The sequence below is a fragment of the Eulemur rufifrons genome, chromosome 5 (genome assembly GCF_041146395.1).
Source record: "Eulemur rufifrons isolate Redbay chromosome 5, OSU_ERuf_1, whole genome shotgun sequence".
Taxonomy (NCBI): Eukaryota; Metazoa; Chordata; class Mammalia; order Primates; family Lemuridae; genus Eulemur; species Eulemur rufifrons.
In genome coordinates, this window is record NC_090987.1 from 327,600 (window position 1) to 351,108 (window position 23,509).

Consider the following 23,509-nt stretch of genomic DNA (forward strand, 5'->3'; position numbering starts at 1 on the left):
GGGGCGGTCATCAGAGTTAGGGTATTTCAAAGTCCTTGGATTGTGTGAAAGGAAAGGAAAGATAAAGCCTAACTTTAAACTTTATTAAAGGGTACATATTAAATGTGGAAGATTTCTACGGAAACCACAAGAATAGAAATGCAGGGTATTACTTCCAAGTTAATAGAAAAAAAAATGGAATTTAAAAAACTCACAAAGATGCAAGAAAAGAAAAATAAATATAGCAGTGGGACAAATCAAAAGCAAAAACAAGGTACCATAAATTAATGCAAATATATCACTGATCACAATAAATGTAAAATAGAGACCGTATTTCAGAAACCAGAGCACCTGCTACATGCTGTTGCTATGAGATTTCCATTCTTCAGGAAGACGAGAGCAATTCTACACCTGCAAGCATCTAAGAACACAGGCTCACAACGTACAAAAGGGAGAGGGACAAATCCGTCACCACGGTGAGAAACGTACACACTCTCAGTAACCAAAAGTTAAGGAGATTAAAAAAACAAACAGTAAGCATATAGATGACATTAGAAATTAAAATAAACAAGATAGATCTAATGGACATCTATAGGACAATTCACTCAAGAGAATACATATATTTTTAAAGTATACATGGAATATTTATCAAATTGGCTACCAATCCATAAAGCACAAAGTGGTAACACAAATAAAGTGTTACAAAGCTCTGGAAGCAAATTCCGGAAGAATCCCAAAAATGTTGTGTGTGTGAAGCTCTGATAAAAATGAGTCCACAGCCCAATATCACCCAGAAGGACGTATTTCAGAAGTGCCTATCAATATGTTTTTTCCATATTAAAAAACTATTCTACCCCTGGCTGAAAAGAGGAGGCCCCGCTCTCACGGAGCTTCGTGAGAAGATAGGGACAGTCGATCGACAAGACAAGGATCAGCAGGGATCTGCACAGAACTGAGAGGCTGATGTGACTGCAAGTGACCGGCTGTTTCTTGGTCTGCACTGAGCAGAGCAGGCCTCTCTGAGGAGGGCTATCTGGGGTACAATCTGAGTGACAAGAGGGGACTAAGCCCGGGACGGTGAGGTGAGGGGGACTGCGCACGGAGGGCACAGTTGAGGCGAGACGTGGCGTGGCGTGCAGGGACAGCTGCAGGGGGGCGGAGAGAGGGGAATCTGGGCCCCACCAGGTGAGAGCCCTGAGCAGGGGGAGCAGCCGTCTTGGGTCAGCATTAAGGCGCAAGGAGAGTCCACCCCATGTGAGTCTAATGGCACAGCAGGAACAGCTGGCACTGGTTTGTGCTCTCTGGGCAAGGCCGGCCCCCGCCAGCCAGCGGCACTGCAGACAGGGGCTCCCCAGGGCTCCCCGACGGTGCATGCGGCGGATGTACTGTAGGTGACTGCCTGGCGGGACAGGTCCACGTGCACAGACCCCCAAGGACAGACTGCAGCTCCAATTTCATGACGTAAGTAAACAAAGGAGACGTCACCCTTTACGGAAACTTTTAGAAGGTGGTTTATAAATAAAGAGATGTCTTTCTCTTCAAAGTGGTTACATCGTTGAGCCTAAGCACTCTACACTGTTTCATTTCACCCTGTGTCACAAACGGTGGCTGTTCCAGACTCATCCTTCACAACTCATCAGGTTTTAGTTGTTCACTCACATGAAAATTTTCCATCATATATATTAAGGATATCTTTTTAAAATAACATTTTTGCAAATATTTTTAAATGGATTTGTGTATATATCATAAATATTAGTCTTTAAATTAAATAGGCATCTAATATTAACTATTAATATTTATTGTTTATAACCCAATCTTCAGTTATGACATGGGTTATCATTTTGAAAAATAGCTCATATTAAAACACCACCTTTTCCAATATTTTATCTAACTTGACAGATATATTAGATCCTCTTTTAAAAACAGGCAACTTTAGAATGTCAACGCCTGCACACAGAGCCGAGGGCACTGGAAACAGTCTACGGCCGACAGACAAAGATATTCTGCTGGATTCAGGTTTAGGTTTTACCAGAAAATATCTTCCAACTGTTGAAGATTTTATTATCAATACATTTATAAGGAAAAGTATCAGATCTTGAGATCATTCTATCAAAATTGATTATGTCTCCCCAAAACCATGTTTCTACAGAAAGATTCCTCAGAATTCCTAGCTCCTACCTATTTAGCTTTGTCTGGATAATTTCTTTCACATTTAGAAATATAAATTTCAATAAAATCCTAGTCAATGAAACCAGACATTTTGTTTTAATTTTTAAACCTACCTTATGGGAATGATGTAGGAAAAGAGAAGAAGGAACCGAAAAAGATTGCGGTACCATGGGCCTACAAAGCCTTGTAAGGTTACCATGACAACCGAGAGAGCAACTAAAGCCAAAAATAGTGCCTTCGTCAGCTGATTGAGTTCAAGGTCCAACAGACCAACCTGAAAAAAAAAATCCAAAAAACCATAAAATTAATGCCTGTACAAATGAACCACAATTAATTTATAAATTAGATTACATGATAATGGCAACACAACAAAAAATTTAAGGATTTTTCCTACATTAGTCTTGATTATAATGAAATACATGTATTAACTTCACTTTAAGTGTCTACTACATTTTGTACTAAACTCTAAGGTTATGAAAATGAGTTAATTCTGAGATTGTATTTACAAGAAACAGCCAACCTAGTAGGAAAAATAAGATGAACGCCAGCGAAGTATGTTGTAAGAGAAAACCATAGAAGAGAAAGTTCCTTTCCTAACCAGGCTTATGTTTTAAAGCAGCACGGCTGCTGGTTCACAGTCAGAAAGTGTGGACCCCGCAGGGGCACCAGGGGCCCAGAGGACCGCCCCGAGTGCGGGTCCCAAGCCCAGGCCCAGGCCCAGGCCCAGCGCAGCTGCAGGACGGGCGGGGCAGGCTGTCCTCCCGCCGTCCCGCTGTCTGCAGCAGGGCCTCACTGGCCACTGCCTTATGCTAGCTCCTAACTGAGAAAATTTAACCTAAATCTAAGTATCAGCTCTCTGTGGAGCAGCCACTCAGTCCCACTGTGACAGTGAGACACGTGGCTCGCCACGGAAGCTCTTTCTCTACACTGCGACACAGCGGCGCAGACAGCAGATGGTCCTGGTCCGGGACGCCGGGCTTCAACCCCGCACACTCCCCGCTCCACAGCTCCCGGCAAGGACGCCGCTCCGTGACTCACACCAGCGGGTCACCGCCTAGCAAGTGAGCACGTGTGGGAAACTGCGTCCTCAGGAACTTCTCCGAGCCCCCTCCTGTCTCGCAACAGCACCAGTGCAACCTGCCACCCCCCATGACGGTCCGGAAGGAACCGCACCGAACCGGTTCTGAAAATGCCCCGATGCTGCCGGACGTGGGCTGCACCTTCCCGGAACAGGGCGGCTGATTTATCTGCTCCGTGTGAAAGCAGCACAACGAGGACAAATATCATGCAATTTCCGCTGCTTCAACTACCACAGAGTTTATGCTTGAATTATTGAGAAAAATAGGTTTTTGGATTAAAATGAAGAAAAATTAAGCCAGGGAAGTAGAGCATGTTTCAAAGCCCAGATCCTTTTGCTGTGACAAAGGCGGTCTAAGTTTCAGGCCTCACTGAGGACCAGATGAAGTCATTATTCATTCAGTCAGGGAAAAAAGACTCAATTACCTCAACCTAAAGATGCTATCAATGAATGCAAAGTGCATATTTTACTCTATTCATCCAAATCCCATTAAAAAGTGAAAGGAATGATTTAATCTGGCCCTCCAGAGTTGGTCTTTTTTTGTAATAAAATAAAGAATCACTGTCTCACAAAATGCATAACCACTACCTCACACTTTCCCTGCATCATGGCCGTGAAAGACTGTAAAACCAGGACAAAAACACTAAGAAATGAATACAACGTTTCCTTTGAAAAAATGCCACATATAGGATGGAAACATTAAAAGCAGCCCCTGCACACTGACATGCAGATAATTCGAAGCATCAACACCTTTCTAATTGATGAAGACAGATGTGGTCCACTGCTTGACGAGTGAATGTAACAGTTCTGAAGCCAACTAGAAGTTGTCTTCTCCCAGCTCCTTTTAATTTAAAGAAGAACAATAAAAGTTTTACAGAGTAAAATGCCACTTTCCAGGCATGGGCTGTTCCCTGCATTCTTTCAGGTTCCTGCAGGTAGCCTTCTTTGAACTGTGACTACACTTGGCGGAAGAGAATTGTGACCAAGCCACGGTATACAGCATAATCTTTGCGTGTGTGTGGTCAATTCTAACAAAGCAGTAAGATGAAAAGATATATTTCAACAACTTTTTTTAAATCCACTTTCAATTAATAATCTTTTTATATTTGATTTCTCTGAAACACTCTTGAAAGTTTCTCCAGCTCATCTAAAATACAATCTGGACTCTTAAAAGCTATTTAACATAAAAACTAGTTAACCTACAAAGTTACAGATTCTATAAAGACAGTGGTAACTTTAGTTTTGATGTGAATGTCTTCCTTCTTTAAAAAAATCTCTTAAAATACTTGGACAGAGCAGATAACTTTTGCTATGATTGCAAATCTTTTCACCCACAAAATATATTATTTATCACTTGAGGTAATTATGATTGTATAAGAAAAGGTAAATTAAGTACACTGGGAAGTCATTTTCAACATTTATTGTAATTTCCTATATTAGTAAAGCAAATTTTCTTCTACTTGTCATAATATTTGTTTTATCTGAAACAACTGTGATAACAAAATTAAATACGCTACTGGAAATTTTAATCTCCAAGGGAAAATTTGTGCATAATGCCTAAGACAACCACAACGGCTCTGCAAAGGGGCTGTTCTAGGGTAATGAACACAATAATTGCCTGTATAATCTAAAATGCTACTAATGGCAACGATCACAAACCCATTTAGCTCCTCTTTAATTTATGTACCAAGTTTTAAATAGCTAATGGTTCTCAGTAAAATAATGGTTTATACCAACAATAAAGGGTAAATACGGTATTCTCCTGCTTAATCAAGAAAAAATCTGTCAGGGTTTTTTTTATTTAAAATGAATGCACGGACGAATGAGAATCGGACCCTATCTCAGTGACAGAGCACCACTGCGACGCACAGCAGAGTCACAACTCCCGCCATCCTCCCAAGTCCCCGAGCGATCAGTGCACACCGCAAGTGGGAACAAAAGTCCAGTCTTATATAATCTTAGTCCCTGTCGATGGCTGAGTGATACCTGGGCAGCGCGGGCTGCTGGTGACATCACCCTGGATTAACAGCACACAAACATCAAGATACTTTGCCAATCTTTTAAAGCTCATGTGTACTGACTCGTTACATGAAGTATTTTTAGGACAGTAAAATAATAAAATAGAAAAATTCAAAGTGCTGATTTAAATTCTTGCAGAAAACTAAATGTTACTTTAACTTGTCCTATATTTTCCCTGGGAATACAGCACAATTTGAAAAAGAGAAAAAGCCCTTAATTCATTCAATACTACTCTACACGGGCAGAAGTTATACACAAAAAACTACTTAAGGGAAAAAACTGTCAACGTTACTTATCTCAGCCAAACTATTTATGGATCAGTTCTTCATCATTCAGAATTTGGATTGTGAGTACGAAATTGATATAGGGCTATGCTGTAGCTTAATGGAAATTCCTGTTAAAAGCACTTTCCTTTTAAATATCTCTGAAACAAATAAGCCCTATATTTTCCACTTCTAGGAGAATCTTAAGAAACAAGAAAAAAAAGTAATTTTCAGACTTGCATTTGTATTTCTGTATTTCAAGTAAACAAAACTCAGACACTAAATCTAAGTCCTAAATCTTAATCCAGTAATTTTTTTCATTATGGAGTTTTAATTAAAGTATTAGTTTTAAAAAAATGATGTTATATACTCTTTTTTCCTTCTCAAATTTATTTACTCATTTTTGGGCATGCACTACTGAGTCCTACGTGCTCCCAGCACAGGCAGGCTGCCGCGGCACCGCAGGCGCGTCCGAACCATCGCTGTTCATCCCTCAGTGATCTGCGGGATGAGGACGGTTCCTTGTGGCCATTAGAGTCTACCGGCTCAATAATCTGTGCTTTAAAAATCCCTAAATCAAAATCTATATTTACACAACAGACACTTTAAAGTTAACTCTGAAAGAATATTTCGAAATCTGTTTTTACCTACCAACAAATTTTGTGTATTCTCTATTCAGAATTTAAGAGTTTTTTTTACCTTGCTTACTATATAGTTATCACACAGAATATTTTTCTTTGAATATTTAACATTTTAAAAAAAGAGGGTCATTATATTCTTTATATAGACAAAAAAAAGTTTAGTATGGGGATCAGCTACTAATCAAGGAAGTAAAACCACTTTTGATACCAGTATGTGAAAGGTAACTGGGAGACAGTGGGGATTCCCAGCAAAACCTCACACCCAGTTCACACCCAGTTCATGCTGCACCACTGGCCCCCTGCTGTGCAGAACAAGTTTGAAGGGGGCTTTGCAAGTGAGCATGAGGCTGTCTTCTCAAACCCTGGGCCCTCTGGATCACCTGGGAAATTGTGATGCTGGCTCTAGCACTTCCTAGGACACATACCCACTCCCAAGAATATTCTTTATAATTGTCCATAATGCCAGAAAGTAGCACATCATCTAGGAACACATGTATGCGTGTGCGCGCACGCGCGCGCACACACACACACACACACACACACACACCCCCTCAGGTTTCTCTGCAAACTTGTGCTGACTTTATAGTTCATGCAGGACAATTTTGTCCTGCCAGTTACTGTCTGACAGTCTTTACTGATATTAGAACCTTTATTAAAGTATAATTCACTTATCAAAAGCCAGCAAATGCAAAGCAATACAGTAGCTTAAAATGTAAGTAGTAAGTTAAAATTTTTACTTTTTATTAGAAATTATTACAAATATTCTCAACTTGTGACATGCCCAAGCCACATTTAAAACAAAAATGAGTACGTGAAAACATGCAGAACAGTCTAGACACTATTTAAAAATTTACCTTTTACTCTTTGTACACAAATCACATTAAAACCTAGTACTAAATGTTAAGATAAACCCATACATTCTCTAATGTACATCATTCCTGGTCTTATTTTACAATGTCCGTGTGGTTTATTTGAAAGTCAGGGACACAAGGACGCTAAAACCTAAACCACGCCCGTTGCAGCACTGCCCGGAAGACCACCGCGTGCACAGCCGTTCAAGGCCCGGCCCCGCGGCGGCGGGGAGGCGGCGCGCGAGCACCAGGCCTGCGCTGCGGGCGCGCGGCCGGCAGAGGGAGCGCGAGGCCGGCGCGTCCGAGCTCTGCGGCGCCCGAAGCCGCCGCCATGGCGGACGGGGCAGCCCGAGCTCCGACGCCCTCGCGGCCCGCTCGCCGCCCACTCGCGGCGCGGGGCGCCCGGTGCCCGTCCTGCCACGCGAGTTCGGGCCAGTCCAGACTTTCAGGTCCCGCACCGCTGCGGGGGGAGGGCTCCGCATGAAAACCTACGCCACGGAAACGTCGCGTTTAAAGGCATGACAGCCAAAACGCCGCAGAATCAGTACCGTGGTCCGATGCTACGGCTTTTTGAAGATTTAGAGCTAAAAACTAAGGTGTTGACACTGTTAACGACAGTTTACTTAATGATTCCAATATCCTGAATATATTTACCTTTTTTGTCTTAACAACATAGGAAGCTATCAATTTTAAATGGTTTTGCCAAGACCACCCACCAATTTAAAATAATTACTTCAATAACCAAAGCTCTCCACTGACACCAGAAACTTGAACATTAAACATCATTCGTGTAAGTGAAATTTGAGTTCAGGCATTTGGTTGTTAATTTAGTTTAATTAAATAAACAGTTTATGTTGGTAATTTTACATTTATTTTAACAGACATTTTACAAATAGCATTAACCTTTTCTCTAATGTTTACTATCTAACAACACACTACCCATGAGTTTAGGGGTAGGAATGTTCTCATTGTGTTCAAAAAAAAAAAAAAAAAAAGAGCTCCGACACACACTGGTGAGAGCGGACCACTCGCTGCAGGCCGCCAGGGACTCGGCTTCATGCTCCTTAAAGGTGTTCCAGGACCCCACACTCTGCAGAATTCTTCACCCCGCCCCAGGAACATAAAAAATAGACTTTTGTTCTAATTATCTCTAAATGGTACTGATATTACAAAAGAAAGGCTCTCATTAGGGCTTTTAAAACTTTAACAGGCATAGTAAGAAAGGGAAGACCATGGCTTTCTGTAAAACTATTTAAAAGATGGAGTAGTCAACTCCTTTCATTTTTTTAGTCTATTTTTAACAGTTCACAGTGAAGAGACTGTACCATTTAGACATTTTTCTTCTGGGAGGTGTGTGCAAGTGTCCTTTTATTTTCCTCTGAATGTGGGAAATTCTTATTTTAAATACCTTGTGGGGGTGAGTGGGGCAGAAACACTCCTAAAATATGCTCTTAAATATTCACTTAAATATAATAATTTATAAAATATATTCTTGAATAGAAGATAATCTTGTATTTTTAAATAGATTGATAATACTACTACAATTTCGGGCTCCACTAAAACTTGTGCAGGAGACTGGTAACCATGTGGACGGGCCTTGTGATGCCACAGCATTCCAAAATTCCGAGCACAGGTCTGTCTTCCCTTCAGGGAGCTTTCATCTGATCCCTGTCTAGTGTTCGGATGTGAGGCACTGAAGGAATTATTCCTGCGAGTGGCCTGGAAAGGTGAGCCCACAGACAGAGGGAAAGGGCTGGGATCATTCCTGTTCACAGGCAGGGCGACTGTCTGTCAATCCTCGAGCCCAGGCGGGCCAGGGATGGCCTGACACCAGCTATCGGCCCAGTCCTTTCTCCCTGGGGCCTGCCTGGTGCTCAGTCATGAGAATTGTTGTTTCTATAAAGAAAATGCACAGAATGAGGGGAAAAAACACTTTTCCACATGCTTATTTTCCTTATTAAATTTTAGAAAAAAGCTGGGCGTGGTGGCTCACACCTGTAATGTCAGCATTTTGGGGAGGCCAAGGTGAGAGGATCACTTGAGCCTTGAGTTTTGAGTTCAAGACCTAGGCAACAAAGTGAGACCCTTGACTCATTTCTGCAAAAAATTAAAAAAAAAAAAAAAAATAGCTGGGTGTGGTGTGTGCCTGGAGTGCTGGGCACTCTGGGGGCAGAGACAGGAGGACGGCTTGAGCCCAGAGGTTTGAGGCTGCTGTGAGCTATGACTGCACTCCAGCTGGGGTGACAGAGTGAGACCCTGTCTGAAAAAAATACATTTAGAAAAAGGAATGGTTAATTTTTTATTATTAAACAAAGTCATTATTTTTATAATTCAAACTTTAATTTCCAACTGAGATTCTCTTCATAAGACGTAATGATACAGTTGAATTTCTGTAATAAAGTCATAAATTTGTTCCGTGAATAACTTCAAAACGTTGCCATCTAAATTCTTTCCTTGGCATACCAATAAGTATGACATCTTTAATGGTTTGTGCATGGGAATTTACTAAACATTATTAGTTTAAAATGTGTTATACAATAGTTGGATTCCAGAAAGTCTGGTTTCATTAAGGACTACTTCAAATACTAAACGTAGCATTTGAAGTTGCTAATTTTAAGTAACGGTAACTCAGGAACAACAAAATGACAATTCCTAAATGTTGAATTGCTCAACTGTGGCTGAGTTTTCACCATCCTGATCATCTGCACACAGCTCCATCACAATCAGCAAGGAGAAGAAACCTCACAGGCCCCTGGTGACAGGGAGCACACGCCGTCCCTGTGCCTAGCCACGGTCTCCTGCAACGTTTCTTCTCGTAAAAGATGTGGGATTTATGGACCACTGAAGGTCTCCACCCCATTCTCCAGCTATCTGGCACCCATGGCTACAGAAAACCACTCGAGAGTGTTTGTAAATCAAGAGCCATTAGCTGTCTTGACAAGATATATGACTAAGATATTTGCTGGAATCAAAACTATGATCATTATTTCACTTAGTTCATTAAATTCCCTTGCAATTAAATGCCTATCACCTATATATATTAAAAATACATGTGAAGAAACATGCAATGCTGACCAGTGTTTGAAACACCTCAGAATGACTATCATCTTGAACAAATTCACTAGGCTTTGTCCATTTTCTGTCCTGCCCACACATCAGCTTAACTAGCTATTAACCAGAAGTTAATAATAGCTAAATATTTTCATCCTAAAGCAGCATAGCAGAATGGCAGAAACAGAACAGCAAAGAAAGAGAAAAAGAATGAAGGGAAGTTATATTGGTCTAATAGCTATGAATCACTTAATTTTCAAAATCCCATAGTTCTTTTGCTTTGCAATCTTTTGTTTGTAAGGAAAATGGAACTTCATAGATTTGCTGAAAATTTCAAATGATAAGGATAATATAGTTAAATAAACTTTTCATCTTGTTTAATCACCCTTTTATTATTAAAACTGTCTACTGAAGAGGTTTATTACTGGTATCTTGGCAAAATGCAACACTACTTTAAGCCATCTAAAATTCTGTGTTGCTTTATGTCTTCAGAGACATTTTATGAACCATTTCATACTTAACGGCTCGTGAGCAATCCCAGAGTTGGGAACTGTGTGAAAAGTGGCTCGATTGACAGATAAAGTGAAAAGGTCTGTATTAATTTCCAAATAAAGAAATGCATGGCGTGGTATCTCACGATGATTATACTCTGAAGTACCAATTAGAACGCATCAGAAACTAGAGCAAGTTGACACTCTACAATAAAGCAAATAATTTCCAGTTGGAGGGGCAGAAAATGTTAATATGCAATGTTCAAGACTACAAGAATCTTTGTAAAAGGAAGTAGCTAATAAGGTTTAATGATGCATGTCAGGAAGCCACAGTATGTAGGGAAACACAGCTGGCTTCATTTTGTAAACTATTTGATATACACATCTTCCTCGTTTGCGGTTATCAGCTGTGCAGTGCCACAGGGGACAGTTTAGACTTCAAATCAGGGTATTCTTCTTGTTCTCTAAATTACAAGTAAAATACATTAATATAATATGGTGCTATAGGCTAGTGCCCTGACTAAAGCTTCTCAGCTTACGAAAGAGGATTAAAGAAGTCTTCTGTAAAATGTCGTGGAAACAATCTTGCCAGCCTAAATAGGCTACTAAGCACCAGAACCATTAAAACAAATCATAAAACAGACAAAACACTTGGATTTAGGGAATTAATAACCCTCACAAAATGGTCACCATTTTTCATATGTTAGGTATTAAAACACAAATTAACTCAAAATGCTTCTGAAACCCTGAAACCGTGAGCTCCAGGACTGCGCTTCCCCTGCAGGGTGTGCACGCCGGTGGGAGGGGCTCGCACCACTCTGTGCCGAGGGACGCAACGTGCAGGTGACAGCAATTAGCAGCAGATGACAGCAGCAGTCTGAGTCTGCACCAGATGGCAGTGAGGGTCACTGGAAGCCAGCAGACCTTCCACAAGGAAGCCTTGTGCTAGGCCACTGTCAGACTCAATAGCTCTTAGAAACAAATTAATTATTCAAGCACCAGAAGACAACTGCTGGGTCACAACACTAATATCAAAATGCTGTTAAAGCACTTAGAGCACACTTATTTTAAATGTAATTACACATATTAGCTGTTAAAAACAAGCATGCCACATAATGACGAAAAGGTCGCCCTAAAACTGAAAGAGCTAAAATTCTAGTAATCAGTGAATTCTCTTATAGCAAAATACAGTCAACAGGTTCTAACTCTGGATGAATGTGGCTTGTAGTTAAAGCTAGAAACAGCCACTGTCCAGTGGTATCTGTACTGAAACCTCATCGGCACCCGGCTGTTACTGAAGGCCCCAGAGCCAGGGGAAAATGACACTTATCGAGATCAAAGGGCAGATAAGCTGTAGCTTTGCAAGCTACAGCAGATCTAAGAAAAGCCTCAAAATCCCAGGTGGCTTGTCAAGGCTTCCTGCTCCAAAACAAAGTACCAGGACACTGCTGCAGGGCCAGGGCAGCGCAGGGCAGTAAGACCACAGAGCAGCCCTGGCCTTCTTACAGGGCGAGCTTGTCTGTCGAGGGTACAGGCGGGAAAAACGCAGTAAAAATGCTTGAGACAACCAAGAAATAAATGCAGAACTACCACACGCCAACAAGATTAATTCCACATTAATAACTAACACATAAAGTGGGCCGGGCGCGGTGGCTCACGCCTGTAATCCTAGCACTCTGGGAGGCCGAGGTGGGCGGATCGTTTGAGCTCAGGAGTTCGAGACCAGCCTGAGCAAGAGCGAGACCCCATCTCTACTAAAAATAGAAAGAAATTATATGGACAGCTAAAAATATATATAGAAAAAATTAGCCGGGCATGGTGGCACATGCCTGTAGTCCCAGCTACTCGGGAGGCTGAGACAGGAGGATCGCTTGAGCCCAGGAGTTGGAGGTTGCTGTGAGCTAGGCTGACGCCACGACACTCACTCTAGCCTGGGCAACAGAGTGAGACTCTGTCTCAAAAAAAAAAAAAAAAAAAAACACATAAAGTGGCCTAATATTTGGTTTAAATTTTAAACTAATTTATAACCGATTCATTTCTTTTCCCCTTATGACTGCAGCAACTTACAAGCTAATAGCCCTTACGGTTTGTAGGTGCTTTTGCATAACATCTGTTATCCAGCCTTCCAACTCCCTCAGATACTACCATTTCTCTCCTCCTCCCAGGATGGGCGCTGGGCCAAGAACATGCAGCTCACGGCAGCCTGGAGACAGCGTGGAGCCCGGCCCGACGTCAGTCCCGCTTCTCAGCCGACGCTCAGGAGCTGGAGCCCGCCCTACGCACTGGAAACGGTATTATTTTCGCGCTCATAATCACGTCTTTGGTTGGACTCTCCATCAACTACTCAAACTTCCATTCATTTCAAGGAATGAAGACTGGAGAAATCTTCTCTATCAAAATGTTTTCCTTTACTGGTTTTTATTTAAATGTGGTAAAACTTGCTCTGCTGGCATCGATCACTGCACGCTGAGAAAGAGCCAACTAAGTAACTAACTGTTGTACCCAAACGGCCAGCCAAGGCAGCACACTGGGGCAGCACGTAGAACAGCCAAGTAGCTGAACACACACAGCTGCACCTTCCTCCACCCGAGTCACGTCCAGCCTTCCCGGCCTGCGCAACACTCTCGGCTGCGCACCAGCTGGGTGTGGGTCTCACGCTCTTAGAAAGGACTGTTTGAGGGACCGTGGCCTTGGGGTAGGCAAGAAGGGTGCTCTGCTGGCTGCTCAGGACACGGTGGACCAGGCTGTCCCCTGTCCATGCAGAAGTGCTCGGCCTCCAGGGACCGTCTCCCAGGCCCCGTCTCTGTTCACAGGTCCCTCCATCAGCATCTCTCAGAGCCAGAATGTCGGGTTGAGGATTAACTGCCTTACAGAAAAAGCTCTCAAGAAAACAGCAAGGTTAGAAACACACTCCTCCTAAAGGATAATCATACAACTCACAAGACAAAAATTGTAAATAGTAAAAGAAATGGCACTCAAGTGCCTGAACAAGCCCAGGTGCTCGGCTCACTCAAACGAGATGCGCTGCAGGTGAGCTGTTTGACAGAATGGTGACAATGGCACCACGATGACCAGAGCTAGAGGGAAGAAATTCTCCAAAGACTCCGTTAAGTTCCTGGGACACCATCTCCCCATCTCGCTGTCCCTGCCTCGACTCCCTGGGGAGCCTGGTTTTGTGAGCATGGTCTCCGTGCACAAGCGGATGCACTCACGGTGTCCGCATGACACCGATCATTCAATTTGGTTTGTTTTAAATTCAAGACCTCTGTGGTCATTTCAGTATGCAGTGCTGCCATGAACTGGGGGTGGTGGGGATGGGAGCCGGGTGGGGGGGGGGGTGCAGCCTGCCTGGCGCCTGCCGGCACCCACTAGGCCTCCCCGTCCAGGCTCCAGCTCCCCCCAAGCTCCCCCTGTGTGCTTCCTGAAGCTCTTTCCCCTCAGATCTGAGCATATCTGTTCTCTGCCAGAGACACTGACCCACACCCTGCCGACCCACCCCCTGCTGACCAGGCTGTGCACAGGTTCTGCCCACCCTTAGCACTGAGACACTGCCCTCCCCCTGCCCCCACCCAGCTGTACACAAGTTCTGCCTACCCTTGGCACTGAGACACTGCCCTCCCCCCTCCCCCAGCTGTGTGCAGGCTCTGGATGGGCTCCATGGGCCGGGGCTCCCCTGAACCTGCCCACCTGAGCATGCGTTGGACACATAAACTGCTGAGGCACACAGAACATGCCAGCTGCTTCCCTCTTCTTGTTCTTACTGACGGGATGAAGGTGCACATGCTTCTCCTCTAACAAGACTTCACCTTTACTTCTGAGTCTACCACTTAATTTGAAATCCAAGCAAAAGTGCTTCTATACAATCACCAATTCTGGCATTGTAGATCTTTCCCTCCTTTGAAATCCATTCAGTTAGAAAGAGGCAGCTTCCCCAGCGGGAAATCATGCTAACGCCCGGCCCTGGCACCCACCACACATCACACTTGCTGCCCATCCCTAGCTCGTGAGCTGGGCAGGAGTGAGGACGTGTGAAGTCCAGGGCCACACACAGGCAGGGAGTCTGCAGACTGTCCAGAGCTACTGGACAGAGCGATGCCTGCCACCACTGCCGTGCGTGACAGCAGAAAGGGCTGGCTGAGGTTGACCGTGGCGGGCCAGCTGACCTGGCAGTCGCCCTTGGGAAGAGTGCGGGCGCAGCCTGCTCTCCCGATTTCATCATCCAACTGCGTCTGGTTCAGAGGAGCAGCGGCCCACACTGCTTCTACGCAGGAGCCCCAGTGCGGTGTCCCCAGTGCCCCTGTACCCACCACAGCCACAGTCATGGCGCCCACACGCGGACAGAGCAACGACCCCGTTGCCTGGAGGTGACGTCATGACTGACTACAGCAGTCATGAGATGACTGTGGGATCAGTGGCCACAGCCAGGCAGGGTGATCTCAAGATGACAGTGTCCAAGAATGCAAAGTGGACGAATTCAGGATTTATACTGGCAAACAATTTGGAAATAAACTGTTTTACTGCCACTTAAAAATAAAAAAGGAAATGCATCACCAAAAAGAAATTTTATTTTTATATAGCAGCAAACAGAAAACAAAATTTCAAATCAGTAACAATTGAAATAGCATCAAAAAATTTCAAATACCTAGAAATAAACTGAAAAAAATGTGTACAAAACATCTATAGAGAAAAATCATAAAACATTATGGAAAAAATAAACAAAGGAATACACAATATTCATTGATTAAAAGAATAAATATAGGCCAGGCACAGTGGCCTGCACCTATAATCCCAGCACTGTGGGAAGCCAAGACAAGAGGCTTACTTGAGCCCAGGAGTCTGAGACCAGCCTGAGGAAGAGCAAGACCCCATCTCTACTAAAAATAGAAAAATTAGCTGGGTGTGGTGGTGGACGCCTGCAGTCCCAGCTATTCAGCAGGTTGAGGCAGTAGGATCGCTTGAGCCTAAGAATTAGAGGCTGCAGTGAGCTATGATCACCACAGCACGCTAGCCTAGGCGACAGAGCAAGACTTTGTCTCAAAAAAAAAAAAAAAAAACCCCACAAAGAAACAAACAAAAAACCCCCCACAATATTATATAAATTCTCTCCAAAGATCTATCGAGATTCATGCAATCCCAAATTAGTGCCCTATAGTAATTAAAAATTATTGGCAGAGGAGAAAGAGATTAGCAGGCCAATGAAAGAGAAGGTTCCAGATGTATCCCACCGCGCCTGGACACACAACTCATGAATTCACCTGCATTGCAGCGGAAGAGGACGGCCTTCCAACACCTGCTTATGGGTCCGTCAGATACTAGTATGTGTATGGGGGAAAAATGCAAACTGGGTCCCCACTTCGCATCATACAGAAACACCACTCTAGATGTTTGGAGACCTAACTGAGAAAGGTAAACAAAATTTCAGAAGACAGTATCTTCGTGACCTACAGTAGAGAAAGATTTCTTAAACCATAAAAAGAAAAGATTGACAAACCGGATTACATTGGAACTAAGAACTGCTGTTCACCAGCACACCGTGAGGAGCTGAGCAAGCAGCAGACTGAGAAGACAGTGCGCGGAGCACCTGCAGAGTGCTCACGTCCAGGGTGCATGGAAAACCAAACAGGAGGAACAAGACTGGCACAACCCAATGGGAAAATGGATTATTCACTCTTAAAACTTATACACAGGTGTGTGTCTTTCCTGAGCAACGTGAATTTCACTTTCTAAGACAGATTCAGATCTTGAGTTCCTTTTATTCTTTAGTGCACTAAACTCAGCTTTAAGACAAAAACAGGACATGTGGTTACAACCCAGCATGTCATACATCCTTAAAATGATTTAAAGTATTAAATGAAATTATGCAACTAACACGGATAACTTTAATATCCCAAAGAATTATTTATTTTTGTTTCAGTTACTTAGCACTCATAAATAATCTTTAAAATTGTTGTGATTTTTTTTTTAGCCAAAAGCTAAGGTTTAGAATGTATCTTGAGAGAAGACTGAGACTGATGGAAGAACTCGACTGTCCGTGTGACCGCCGTCTGGCAGCGAGCTGGGCCGAGGACACAGCACTGGTGTGCCATTGTCTGCCGCCGTCTCAGAGACGGGCAGATGCATCAGCTGAGCTTGAAATTAAACCTTGGAAGAAGTCGTTTTTCTTTATATTGTTTGGAATTAAAAACATATTAAATTGATCCATTATGAAAATTCTTTCTATTGTGTGTCTCAGACCATGTCTGTATCTTAAGGCTATGAAACAATTTTTATAATTGTAATAACAAAACAAATTATTGACTTTAACTTAAGAAAACTGTTGCTTGAATGACTAAATATTCAACCAAAACAAAACAAATCCCTCTGTAAAGTGTATCATACACAAACTGTTGATTTTCACAGGTTAATGAACTTTATATAGTAAGGTGATATTTTTACTGTTTTCCACTTCTAATTTTTATGTCTTTGTGTTAGTGGGAGAGTGGGCATGATGCAGTTTTAGCAAGAACACGATTTAGGGGCACAGCTAGTGTGAATTAGCCACATTACCGCAATGAAATAAAAACTCTGCATTTTGCCTTAGCACCAATAGCAAAGACCACAGAAATGTGGCTACGTGGCGTAGACTAGTTCTTACATCTGTTCATTAACTTTGAGGTTACTTAATCTGGAACATTAATTAAAAAAAAAACAAAGCTAGTATCTTTGATGCCAGCATACCAAGTCACATAAAATAAATGATTATTTATTAAGGGTTTAATACATACAAAATATAGACTAAGAGACAGAAGCCAAATGTATCTATGATGAATTCCCACTTTTGATTATAATCTTTTCAAAGATAGTATTTATAATCCCCAAGCAATAACAGATGCAATAGGCAATCACCTTAAATGAGGGTTACCTTGGTGACTGAAAAACAAATTCATAAAAAGAAGGTAACACACATTTCAACAATCTCTTCATTCAGGTTTATAGTGACAGCAATTTGGTGGTTGTGGAGGATTAGGACACAGAGTCCACATTTAGAATTTTGTTTCAGCACCTGCATTTATCCAGTAAATTCTACAGAAAGACAAAGGACAACACAGTGAGTTCAACCTGCTACGCCGGCACAGTAGTCTCGTAAAACAGATGTGCAAAAAATTCTGCTCACCACGCAAAATTTAACACTACAAGAGAATCTGAGATATTTTGATCACACCTTCTCTTCAAACAATATAAGACAAACACTGCTCCATATTTATCTAAAAGGCTCTTTTTAGAGGTGATGATTTAAGAAGCTCAAATAAGTCTTTCCTAGAGCCACTCAATGATGAATTCATCTGTTCAGCCAATCAGCATTTACTGACTAGCTAATGTGTTTGCAGTAACACACCATGAGCTTGGGTTGAAGTATAAAAAATGCACAAATTCGTGGTTGTAGCCCTCAAGAAATGAAATAAAAATTTCAAAAACTGGAGAATAGGCACTTAAATGTTTCCACGTCTTGCTGTCTAAACACAGTACACAGGAATGTGCCTGAGCAGAGTGGCCGAGGCACCCTGAGAAGGCACGACCCAGGTGCAGGGTGGTGGTCCACCCACAGTGAGGGGCAAAGGTGGTCTCTGCAGGATGCTGCACTCAACAAGGGTGTAGACAGGGGTGCATGCTGGTTCCTCAAATAAGGAAATGCATTAAGGATAACGGTAGACAGGTTTCCCACATTGGGGAAGCAGTTAATACAAAAAAAAGAAATCATAAGTATCTGTGTCTGTGTACTTGAATTACAAGTGGAAGTGTATCTGAACTCATGGTGTTCAATATGCAAATATATAAAAATAAGTACAGACTTAAATGTGTACACACATCCGTTCATTATCCATCCATCCATGCAGCATCCACCCACTCACCCCTCAATCCATCCACTCGCCCATCTACACATCCATCCATCCCTCAATCCATCCACCCCCGAATCCATCCACTCGTCCATCTACACATCCATCCATCCCTCAATCCATCCACCCCCGAATCCACCCACTCGTCCATCTACACATCCATCCACCCCTGAATCCATCCACCCTTGAATCCATCCACTCGTCCATCTACACATCCATCCACCCCTGAATCCATCCACTCGTCCATCTACACATCCATCCACCCCTCAATCCATCCACTCGTCCATCTACACATCCATCCACTCCTCAATCCATCCACTCGTCCACCCACCCATCCATCTACACATCCATCCACCCCTCAATCCATCCACTCGTCCACCCACCCATCCATCTGCCCCTCAATCCATCCACTCATCCATCTACACATCCATCCACCCCTCAATCCATCCACTCGTCCACCCACCCATCCATCCGCCCCTCAATACATCCAGTCATCCACATATCCGTGCACCATCCACTCACGCGCCACCCACCCATCACCACCCCCCACCCTTTCATACACATGTATGTGCTGCCTCACTCCATTCACATCTCAATAGGAATGAGCATGCCCAGCTGTCAGACTGACTTCTAAACATCATGTTTTGCTAAAAGGAAACCAGGGCTGATCCCACGGCTAGAACAAAGAAATTGCATCTTATTGTGGAAGAAAGAACAAAAAATACTTAAAAGGGATGGGCTCATGATAATAGAACCCAGAGCCAGCTTAAAAAGCTCCCATAGGCCAAAGGGGGGAAATTTGAGTGTAAATAAACGTAACAGATGATAATGCCCAGAATGATGAGAAAAGCACAAGTCACATAGATGACCACACAGGAAGCACCTGGAACGGAGGTGTTCAATCACGTGCGCTCCTTTCACACCTGCTCCATCCCCTGGAGGACCAGGGCACTGCATCCCCCTGCAGGCCACTTCCAACTATCCCCTTTCAGCTGCTCATTTTGGCTGTCCAACACCTACTATGTGTGAGTGGCGCTGGATCCAGGAATGAGCAAGACACAGCTCCTCCACTAGGGATTTTACAATAAAATCTGGTTGAAAAGAGAGACAAGTGACCAAGTAGTTCCCCTGGGCTGACTCGTTGTTTTGACCAGTGTTTACTGAGCATGCACTCTGGGAAGGACACCAGAAACACCAGGATCAACAGGGAGAGTCCTGGTGGAGAAGATGACATTTTAGTGGAAGAGGCAAACAACTGGTGACACAGGTATTTAGTGACATCTCCCCTAGGAGCTCCAACAGAGAGGCCGGGAGCTCTGGGGCGGCCCGAGAGGGCAGACTACTCCGCGTGGCAGAGCACCAGGAGTGAGAAGCGCAGCCAAGGTCAGCGTGTGAGGAAGGAGATGCAGTGCTCGCCTGAGGAGCCAGAAATCCTCTCCACAGCTTTAGGCAGAGAATTGACCACATCAAATCTGCATTTCACAAATATGACTGGCTGTGACACGCAGAACAAAATGAAGGGGTGTGGAGAGGGAAGCTGGAGGAAAGCAGCTGTTCCAGGTGTTTGGGTGAGAAATTATGACTGTCTGGACACGCACCATGAGCTCTGATTAGGCTGCCGAGGAGGGCGCTGATGGATTTGAGAGGTTTTAGTTAATGCAGTTTTAAAAAAGAGTCGCAGGACAGTGAGCCGTCCTACCACTGTGGGGTCATGTTTCCTGGAGACGTGTGGGGAGTCTCTGCACACAGGCTGGCCCGTGGTGACACCAGGCTGCCCCTGCTCCCGGTGGGAGGGCTGCACTTGCTGGGCCTTCCCACCCCATCAGTGGCTTCCTGGCCATGGCCATGAGCCTGGGGACAAGTGCCCATCTGGCCTGCCCGGGACAGAGTGCTGGTGCTCTCCTGAATGACCAAGGGGCTTTCTGTCTAAGGAGGGAGGGTAACAGTGGGCGCACAGAGTGGGGCTGGGGCGACGAGAACACCAGGGACCTCCCTTCTAGCTGACTGCTGGCTTAGAATTGTCCCCAGAAAAGTCTGCTCCGGAACCCACAGCATGAGCATGACCTGTTTATGACATGGGGTGACAGGAAGGAGCCCCGCTGCTTAAGAATGGGGCACTGCTGTGACACACAGACCCACCCAAGGCTGGTGGCTCACAGAAGCTCCTCAGGAAGGTGAGGTTTGCTCGGGAGACGCACGATCTCACTTCTCCACCTTCATCAACACCACAGCCAGCCATCTGGGCCCTTTCATTCCAGCCCACGCAGGGTCTGAAAGCCGCTTCTCATTCTCAATTCCACTGGACGTTCCAGACCACCTCGTCAGAAATGCTTAAGAATAACCAGGTAGTAAGAAATACTTAGTTTTGCAGGAAATGTCATGAAAAATTATCATCACAAGGTCCTAACAGGCCTGTCACAAATTTCTAACAGTTGCTATGGCTTCAGGGTAAGGAATCAAGGAGTCCAAAACACAAAGACAATTATGAAAATACCTGCTTCTTAAATGAGTTATACTTCTCTACATTTTGATGATGAGAATTGAGCTGTACTGCTTAGAAATGATGAAATACTGTCCAATATAGTTCTTATTTAATATGTAACACGATTAGTAAACGCTTCTTAATCAGAACTTTATGTAACACTAAGTCTTTTTAGTAATACAAAGCACTGACTTTAAATAATAAATATTCTTGTGTTTCCTATTTAGAGCACCTGCTTTATAATCAAATTCCTATTTAAAAAAAATTTAGGGACAAAATCCAAATTTTCTAGTTTAAATATTTGCTATACTCTGATAAAGCATTATGTCCCAGATGTTATCATTAGGATTGCTTTTCAACACTGAGCATTTTGCTTCTTGACTGCTTTCCTGAAATTATAAGTTTATTTATGTTCACACTGCCGATGAAGAAAGGCAACTTCTAACTGTGAGCAGCTGTAAGGTCAAAGTGTGCCGGCTCTGCAAGCGAGGCGTGCGCTGGCACGACCCAAAGAGTCACCCCGGGTCTCGTCTCCGTGCTCCCGAATCACTTCATGGTAGGTTTGTTCTCTAGCTAATCTTTTCCTGGTGAGGCGCTGAAACACTATGATTTGTTAATATTCATAACAGTTATCCAAAAAAAGCATTCCAAGAGTCTTTTTATCTCTGTAGACTGACTGTAATACTATATTCTACAACATGTAGCTCTTCTGTGAGGCACATGGGCACATTTTAAACAAGTATTTAAACTCCAAATATTTTACTACTCAAGAAGGCAACTATTAGAAAAATTAAGGGGTACTATGATTATATGAAACCAAAAGAGAAAAATAGGTTATTCTAATATTTTAATACAAATATAACTTTTTAAATATTAATAAACTATCCTTTTTAAAAAAAGAAAGCTGTTCTCCAAAACTGCCTTGATATTTCAACAGGCAAAATACTCCATGGCTGACTGTTTTATTCTATGATCTGAAAAACACCTTGACAACCCCAATAACAGGCAGCAGCTCTAACTCACCCATGGCTCATGTCACCTGTCTCTGCAACGAGACATCTGAAAGCATCTTTTTATGAGAAACACAAATCAATATACTCAAGAGATTATAACAGCTGCTTACAGCAACTGGTATTATCATTTCATCCTGGATGCTTCTGGTCTGAGCAACTTACTATTATGGGTGGCGTGAAAATGGCAACCTGTCACAATTGCTTTTTCTTCACCTCTGTAAGAATTTTTTCCCTCTTAAATATGATCAAGCCTCATCTCATTAAATATGCTGGAGGCTAAGTTTTATGAAGCGGTCCATTACTCAAGTTGTAGTCCTTGTAATTTAAACTTTCGCCAGATATTATAATTGCTTATTAATAAAAACTTTGATTTGTTCAAAGTTCTAAAATAAATTTTTCAAACTGTGAGTAGACCCCATCTCTTAAATCTGTCTTCAGTGAGTACTGTGATGAGGTAAAATATTCTAATCTTCAGGCCGGGCGAGGTGGCTCACGCCTGTAATCCTAGCACTCTGGGAGGCCGAGGCGGGTGGATCGCTCGAGGTCAGGAGTTCGAGACCAGCCTGAGCAAGAGTGAGACCCCGTCTCTACTAAAAATAGAAAGAAATTATATGGACAACTAAAATATATATACAAAAAATTAGCCGGGCATGGTGGCGCATGCCTGTAGTCCCAGCTACTCGGGAGGCTGAGGCAGTAGGATCGCTTAAGCCCAGGAGTTTGAGGTTGCTGTGAGCTAGACTGACGCCACGGCACTCACTCTAGCCTGGGCAACAGAGTGAGACTCTGTCTCAAAAAAAAAAAAAAAAAAAAAAAAAAATTCTAATCTTCAGATTTAAGAATTTCTTTTAATCTTAGAATTTCCCTCCATCTAACAAAATTTTTAGGATTTACTCTTAATCTTTATATCAGGATAAAACATGCTACATTTAAAAAATTCTAATAAACTCCTGTTACAGGCATAAAGCTGTATTTTCCAATTATATAAAATTATCTGCGCAGATTGTAGGAACCAATTTCAGAGACAAATCCAAAAGAATGAATAGAAAGTGGGACATTTGTCAGCGTTACTAAATTTAGTTCTACCTTAACAAATTTATATATAGGATTTTTTTAAATCTTAGATTTTTAGTGACCATTAGGGAAGGGACATAAAAACTGGAGCGGAGGCTCTCAATCCTTCCCGTGCGCCCCCCAGTTTCTGATTCAGGGCGTCTGAGAGGGGCCAGGATTTGAATTTCAGGACGGGGGCGAAAGGCAGCCCTGATGCAGACGTGTCCAAGCCGGAGCCTCAGCGTGTCCCGCTCAGCTGCAGCACAGAAACGAGAGCCGGGAGACAAAGTGTCTCTGCTCTTATCTTTTAAAATGCGTATTTAGGGATAAAGTGGCATGACGTGTGAAACCATGGGAAAGCGCAAATAGGCAGGGGACATCTGCTGGGCTGGGCTTGGGGACATGAGTGATCATGTCATTCTCCCCAGTTTTCAATACATTTGAAATTTTTCATAGTAAGTTAAAAAAAAAAAAAAAAAAAAAAAAAAGGAGCTAAAGAAGAACAACTGTGCAAAATGAAGACCAAATGGAGAACTGGCCAAAAA

The 23,509-nt window shown here is 43.1% G+C and overlaps 1 protein-coding gene across 2 annotated transcripts in view; it reads right to left on the reverse strand.

Annotated features, from left to right (window-relative positions):
* ATP9B (ATPase phospholipid transporting 9B (putative)) overlaps positions 1–23,509 on the reverse strand; it is a 189,957-nt gene that overhangs the window by 72,279 nt on the left and 94,169 nt on the right. For both annotated transcript variants that reach the window (XM_069468330.1, XM_069468331.1), the window contains exon 12: positions 2,262–2,422. In XM_069468330.1, coding sequence (XP_069324431.1) covers positions 2,262–2,422 — 161 coding nt within the window. The remainder of the gene's footprint in view (positions 1–2,261; positions 2,423–23,509) is intronic.